The sequence below is a fragment of the Cajanus cajan genome, chromosome 11 (assembly GCF_000230855.2).
Source record: "Cajanus cajan strain Asha chromosome 11, NIPB_CcT2T_4, whole genome shotgun sequence".
Taxonomy (NCBI): domain Eukaryota; kingdom Viridiplantae; phylum Streptophyta; class Magnoliopsida; order Fabales; family Fabaceae; genus Cajanus; species Cajanus cajan.
In genome coordinates, this window is record NC_138527.1 from 47,250,893 (window position 1) to 47,259,041 (window position 8,149).

The following is an 8,149-nucleotide window of genomic DNA, read 5'->3' on the forward strand; positions in this document are numbered from 1 at the left end:
GGCCAAAGCTGAGCTTTTCCCATCAATACAAGTGCACTCTTGGCCACTAAGCAAGACTTCATCTTCTCGTCATCGTCAAGTAGATTTGCGAGCTCATAGGAAGAATCTTTCTAAGCGAGTAGAATCCAGTTTCCGAAGGATACCTCCAAGCAAATCAAATCCCACACAAAACAAGTAACACTTATTTTTAACACTTTCAAGCCTTTCCACTATAAACAGTTATCCTAAGATTGACAGAAAAATCATATTTCTTTCGCAGGTACAATCCTCCAACATATGGCTGACAAACACAACAAACAATACAGCAATATTGGAATCACCAGTCTCTTTTTTTTATCTTATTTCTTTAATTGTCTTAATTGCGCTTTCTAAAACAAACATAACTGTAGTGTATACTGCTATCTTGCCTTCCAACGGCTATGTGCCAATGTTTATATGTATCGCAATTTACATTGAGTTTTACAGTTTTGCTAACCAAGTTTGCTGGGTTCTCTGATATAACCTAATCTACAATATTTGTATTCAAAAACCGGGAAATGAATGATCTCCAGTTTCGTACGGAAGTCATATATATATATATATATATATATATATATATATATATATATATATATATATATATATATATATATATATATCGAGCGAGCAAAACACGGTATATTGGGTTGAGGGGGAAGGAGGCGTCAAGGAATTAAAAAAAAAAATCATATTTTGCAGTAACTACCTTTCTTAATGCAATTGCTCTTTTCTGTTACATAGTCTATGGGACATGGTAAAATGATACAAAATTACTAGCAAAGAGGAAATCATTCAAACCATCATACATTAAATCTTGGGACCCTGCGGACATGCTTAATGTCATCCTCTTCAAAACGATTTCTTCTTTAAGGGGAAAAAAAATGTATTCCACTCTACGCATCTGATGCCTTCACTTTCTTCAGAGAAGCCTTGGAAAGGTCACCATCTCTTTGTCGTTTCTTCGCAGTCTTCCTCGTTGTTGCAGTAGCAGCAATATCAAATCCACTTTCAACCTTGTTAGACCTTTTTTTCGGGTTGCTCTTGAAGTTTTGGATGCTCAGAAATGGTGCAGCAGAACCTAGGGATTGGTCAATTTCTTTCCTCATTTCCTTTACAATTTTTTTATTTGATTTATTATTTGATGTGTCAGCAAGAAAGGCATCATTTTTTGTCAACTTTTTATCACCGGAACCAAACGTTGTATAAAAATCCTTATAAGTGGATTCTTTGGATGCTTGTTTTGACCTCCAATGATCAGGACTCGCAGCAAATCTGTTGTAATAAAGCATGGTATAAATCATGAAGATTAACTTCGATAAACTCATCTGAAACCAAACAACATTCAGTACTACAACTTTCCATCAGATGTCATACTCTAATTCATAAACCGAGTAGACAAGAGGTTAAAAATATTTTCTCAATAGAAAGCAGTAATTTGGAAATTCTATAATACACTAAATAGTCAACAGCATACCCGTCAATATCTAGTTTCCTTATTAGGTAAGGGCCCTGCTTTGTCTTGGAAAGCTCATTTCGCACAGCCAACATCTCAGACACTATAGCTTCTCTTAGTGACAGATTACTGGCAGTAAAGCACTTATCAATGGTAAAAGCACCTGATGAGTGGAGTGCAATCTCTCCATAATGCCCTTGTAGTCTACAAAACAGGTTATGAAAGATGAAGACAATAAAGTAACAATTTTGAAATCCATCAAATACAGATTTATTGATATTTCTAACTAGAAATCTAAAAAAAAATTATTGTTAAAAGGTAAAAGCGTTGGGAGAAAAAAACACATACCCCTCCTAAACTTAGGCTTTGGCAACTAGAGTCATCAACTTTCAATTTTGGAATTAAACACCCACTCAATTTTAAATGTACCTCAATAGATATTTCAATCCGTTTAATGTTAGTCAAAAGAAAGTTATCTAAAGGATCCTAATCCACAAAGGTTCAAACTCTAACATTGAATAAAATAAATTAGATTTCTGCCACATAATTGCTTTCGTTTCATGTGCATGCATCAATGATATAAAACTTGAACACAAATCCCATAAAATACATGATATAATGATGAAAAGTTTTGGAGTTTAATACAGAAATAGAAAACAATCTAAAAATCCTGTTTATGACATTACTCCTCTATCATAAATAAGAATTTCCTAGAGAGCATATATGCAAAATACATAGTTGAAAGACATACTTTTTAACCAATCTGCGCTTCTGTTTCCCAGAAGCTCCTGAACATAGAAAAGCCTCTATAACATGTGATCCCCTTGCATCTCCTACTGCTTCAAGCACATGTGTTGCTTCCATGGAAGTTATACTAGTGATATAAGGTTGTATATATTCCTACGAAAATAAAACACAGGACTACAGAATTTAGCAAATGAATAAAATATTTAGGTTATACACAACATAAAACTATTCTCCCTTTTCTTTAACTTCTCTCCTCTTCATTTTCTTTCTTCTTATCTAAACATACCTTAAGCATAAGAAAAACAATATTATAAAATGTTCACCAAACTATCAAATGTCTGAATGTATATTACTATCTCAGCTAAAATACACATGGAAAGAAAAATTGTCTTAAAACAAGGAGGGCCTTAATCTTTCAGAATTAAACCAGGCTACAACACTTGAAACTCATCATGGTTTTCATTATTTATGACAATGGATGATTTTTTTTCTTTAAGAACAATGAATGCCAGATATTCACCTAAGGAATAAGTTCGACAGCAATGTTATAACTCGTGAAACATTATGCTATATTGCTAAGTGACATTAAAGGATTTCAACAGAATGGAAAAGTCTAACATTCTAACTCTGTTTTGTTGAAGAGTTTAATTTTCATGTTCGGTCAGTGTAAAGAGTTTTTTATATTGTAAACCAAAAAAAGATACTTCCGGGAAAGACTTTTAAAGTAGTTAATTAGTTATTACAAAAGTAAATGAACTTGCCATACATGACAATATGTTACTAGATACTGGTGTAAACAACCTTTGATTGCCGATATAAAGTTTTCTTTTATATTGTCACCCAATAAAAAGCCATTCTAAGTATGACTTTTAAAGTAGTTATCTTTAAAGTCAATAAATTTACCATAGATAACAATTTGTAATTAGTTGACAGTGCAAAAAAACTTTTACACTGTCAATGTATTCTAAATAAATTCTTTGTTAAAAGAACAGGAATTAAATTCCACTGACTGTTCACATTGATACCAATACAAGAAGTAGAGACAATTCATCTTCTAGTAAAAATACTTATTTTCCAGTAGTTCAGTGGGCAGGACTCGTGTGTCCAAAATTATAGGATGGTGGTTGGGGATGTAAGTGATATAAATAGTCTTAGAAGTTAGAAAAACTTCAAGACCAGCCTTGTTTCTCCTTTAAAGCTTCCATATATAACCTCATGAAAGATCTCTAGGAAAAGAATTAATCTAGTGATGAAAAACCTATTCTATAAAATGATACCCTGACCCGAGACTATAAACACCCTTCTACAAGACTCACAGATGGCCAAGATAACTAACTTATGCCCAAATACAGGTTACCCTTTTTCCTCGGCTCATACACCCTCAACCCCTTAGTCATATTTGGACCTGCCACAACATAAGAAGGTCCACCTAGTTCAGGCTGACAACTGCATCTAATGTTTTTGGACTAGCAAGATCTCAAAGAAAGAAGCCAAAACATCAAATATTCAAGAAAGTCACTTACATTTCTAAACCGGAATACTATCTGCAAGATCAGAGAACCCATGACATGCATTTTAGCACCACTTTGCCAGCTCCAATTGGACTTATCCTCCCATGTGAAACAACTATCAAGAAATAACAGTCGTGGAACAATCCATTTTGGAGACTCATCCACTGGACACACTGCTTCAGCAAGGACCTGACAGCACTGCCCCAAATTTACAAAAAGGTCAATGAAGTTTTCACAAGGATGAAGAACAAAATTAGGAAAATAAGATAACTTGAGCATGTAATGCAAGTAACACTGTTTACTTTTCAATTTAGAAGCATTCATTGTAGACTTCTAGTTAGGTTTAAGAAGCAATAAATTAGTTTAGAATCTCAAATACAAAAGTACATAGGAATACACATCATAGACAACGCAGATAAAATGCAAACCTTGTGTTCATTAACATGAAGCCTTTCACTGGCAGCTACAAGTGAAGCAACAACTCCCGACCTTCCCATTTTGAAAAGACCCTCCATGTTTGGCCCAAGTTCTTCCCAAATCAACTCCATCTACCAAATAATCAAAAATCTTAAAAACAAACATCGGAAAAAAATCTGCAAAGAAAAAATTAAAGCACAAATAGGCATTGTGAAAAGAATATGAATAGGCAAATGGTGTACATGCAATATTATGCAACCAGTCCTATATAAAATTAAATGGTGGCCACCCTTGACAAGATGAGGAAAATGTTCAGGATTAAAAAGAAAAATGGCATGAAGGCATAATACCAGATCTTGATTGCTTGCATAAGAAATTAATGCTTGAACAACAAAGTTGCCATGCTGATGAGATGATAAATCAAACAAGGAATTTCTGAATACTTTAGTGAATAATTCATTGAACAAGGCCTCGGGAGATACTTCCAAAACAACCTGCAAAAGATTTAAAAATTTCATTAACTCAGAATCTCTTTAGAAAAAAGAATTTCATTGAGGCCTCCATAAAGAAATGCACAAGCATAAAATTGTTAAGTATATAATGGCACATGAAAATATACATCATATTGATGAATCACAAAAACAATTTACAACCAAAACATGACATCTAGCGTTCAGATCACTGTCCACCGAGAGATATTATTTAGGGACTAACAAAAGTTCTTGAGATTATACCTGTGGAAAGGTTACTGTGAAGGAACATATATAATTCTTGTTTTCTTCTACACTTAAACATCATAACAAAAATTCACATTTACTATAGACGGTACAAAAGGAACATATGAAACTTCTCTTCGAAAAAATCATTAAAATAAGAATTAGCAGATAATATGTAGTTTCTGTTGAGCTTCTCTTTGTGTTATTAACAAATTCTTCCACTACACTAGCTAATTATACAGTTTTCCCTCATTAATATGTTACTCACCTCCATTAGATGGCTAAATTTAGATTCTTTTAACAAATTCTTGAGTTCTGTTACTACTGTAGTTTCTATAAAATTGTCCTCTGCTTTTTTATTATCCTTGCAGCCAAGAAGGACAGGAATCACATGTAACAATGCTTCATCATCGCCTGCCAGCACCCTTAGCATTGTCTGCCATTAATTAAAGAAAATACAGTGAGATCGGAGGAATCAAAGAGAAAAGCTAATACTAACAGTAAGCACATAATGGCAGCATATAAAATGTTTTAAACATAGGAGGCAAGATAACAAAGTTAAGAATGAATTTCAGAATCTCTTTACAGTATGATAAAGTTCTAAAGCAAGAAGATCCTAACAAAATACCCAAACGAAGGCAAAACCCCACAGAAGCTCCATCATAATATCAACCCCACATATGGAATTACCAGACTTTAGACGCTAAGACGGTATAAAACAGCCACATGCACTCCACCACCACCCAATACTAAATACCAAGCCTGATAGAATATAAGTATTCATTTAAAGCACAGTATATAGAGGGAGATGGAAATGATACCTGAAAAACCAAACTGCTAAATTGGTCAACTTGTAGTGTCTTAATACATTTCTTAGCATGCTCTAACATCTCTGTCACAAGTAGTTTCAGTAAATTTGGGAATCCAGGTTGAAAATTTGCTGTGTCATCTTTCTTTGAAGGAAAGTTCTTCGAATTCAACCGCTCTGCTAATCCTGTAGTTGATTTTGATAAAAAGTATCCGCACCTATCTAATGGTACTCCTCTACAAAGGCAAAGAAGAGTCCGGAGCACGTGAGAGGCATAGCAGTTACACATTACATCAACAGAATTTGCTGCAATCACCTGCAAAATTACATATATATGTAAAAGAATTGACATTTAAAGCAGAAGTCTAGTTTGATTTGTTAACAGTCAAGCCTACAGACGCCCATACTTTGAAAACGAAATAAATGCTTTAAACTAACATGAAAGACTTTCCACCTTGCATATGATGGTTAAAGCCTCCTCAACGAGAGGGCGAACACTGTCGTCCTGGAGATGAGCAGATAAAGATTTGATTGCGGTCTCAGCCACATGAGAGCCGGATCTATCCATAGCAATGAAGGGGAAAACGTTAGCAGAAGTGCGAAGGAAATGACAAAGGTGGTCTACATGAGAACCCTGGAGAATGGTCTCCAAAGTGTGGCTAAGAATATAATCGGTTGCAATTTCGAATTCTTTCCCCTTGGTTTCTTCGAGAGCATTAGCACATATAAGAGATCGTTCCTCGAATTCCACGGTGTCAGTTTCAAATAGATTGGCAATTTCTGAGAAGTATGTGGTGGTTTCAGGGTCAAGCTGTTTCCTAGAAACGTAATGTAAATGGAGTTGAATTAATGAGTGAAAGGCAGAAAGAGAAAGTTGAAGGGAGAATAGGTACCTAAGACGAGGTAGTGAAGTGGAATGGAATGCATGAGAGGCTCCACCTTCTCCTTTGTTTTGCTTCCGCTTCTCCTCCTCCATTGACGCTAATGCTTTTGAACATAACACCTTACCATGCCACTCTCACCCGTAGCCTGCTTCTCGCTTCTCGCTTCTCGCTTCTCGCCACTCACCACCGCCTTTCCCTTTCCCAAACCTACGCCAAACCCTATTCGCCTTAAACCCTATTCACTCACTCATCTTCACATCTCGTGTTTATTCATTAATTTTCATTTTAAATTCTTTTTTATTTTTAATTATTACAACTACGTTTTTCTATTATGTATTTTTTTGCAAAATTTTCAAACGTTTATTTTCTTAATCAAACAATTAAAAGTTTGGGATTATTTTAAATACATTTTTTTTAAGATTTAGAAGTAAAAAAGTTTATTGAATTTAAAACTATTTTATAGGATATTTAAGATTTAAAAGTTTTTTTTTTTTTTGCTAAAACCCTATTTTAGTCTCATATAATTTTTTTTAGTCCCTCATTAATTTTTTGTCTCAATTTGGTCCCAAACTAATTAATTGGTTTCAATTTAGTCCTAAATTAATTAATTGGTTTCAATGTGGGACTTTCCGTCCAAATTGCTTTAACGGTGTTAACTTTTGGCCTCGTGGACGCCACGTAGATGCATACGTGGCATCCACGTGGATGAGAATTTTTTTGAAAACACCTGGACCCAGAACGGCCCGTTCTGAAACCGGAACGGGACGTTCTGGGTGCACTTTTGGTGTGTTAATTTTGCATCCAGAATGGCCCGTTCCAAGTGCAAAATTAACACACCCAAAATGCACCAGAACGGCTCGTTCCAGTTTCAGAACACGCCGTTCCGGTTTTATTTTATTTTTTTATATATAAAATATTAATAATTTTATAAAATATATATTATTAATTATATTTTAATTATGTTATTATATCCAATAAAATAAATATATTAATAATTTTTTTTATATTTTATTTTATTATGTTTATCTTATTAATTTTTATCATTTTATTCCTTTAATCTTAAATAAGTTGCAAAAAATTATAAAGTGATATTCTTTTTATCTTATTAATTATTATATTTTTTAATAAAATTAATTAAGAATATTAGTTTAATTGCATTTTTTATCCCTCAAGTATTACAATTGTGCAGTTTTGTGATCTCCAAGATTTTAATTGCATAATTTTAATCCTTAAAGAATTGTAATTGCGCAATTTTGGTCCTTCAATTTTTAATTGAACAATTTTAGTCCCTCAAATATCATAATAGTATGATTTTTGTTTCTCCCATTAAAAATTAATAATTTTAATATATATATATAATGTTTTAAAATTAAATAATTATTTATCTATTCAAATTAACGTATATTATAATTTTCGATATTATATCAATAATATTATTAATATATTTATAGATAAACTAATAATTTGATAAATATAACTTGTTATATATTAATATACTTTTACAAAAATATAAGTATATTAATTAGAAATATATATCTGATCTTATATATTTATATTTTTGTAAAAGTATATTAATATATATTAAGTTATATTTA

The 8,149-nt window shown here is 32.8% G+C and overlaps 1 protein-coding gene across 1 annotated transcript; it reads right to left on the bottom strand.

The window, feature by feature from the left end:
• Positions 1–691: 691 nt before the first annotated feature.
• On the bottom strand, positions 692–6,804 carry PUM23 (pumilio 23). Its single transcript, XM_020356647.3, has 10 exons — positions 6,564–6,804; positions 6,125–6,488; positions 5,684–5,986; positions 5,131–5,298; positions 4,497–4,640; positions 4,158–4,277; positions 3,742–3,927; positions 2,223–2,371; positions 1,493–1,675; positions 692–1,290 (listed from the first exon to the last, which is right to left on the bottom strand). The coding sequence occupies exons 1-10, from the start codon at positions 6,644–6,646 to the stop codon at positions 912–914; spliced, it is 2,079 nt and encodes a 692-aa protein (XP_020212236.1). The 5' UTR covers positions 6,647–6,804; the 3' UTR covers positions 692–911.
• Between the last annotated feature and the right edge of the window lie 1,345 nt (positions 6,805–8,149).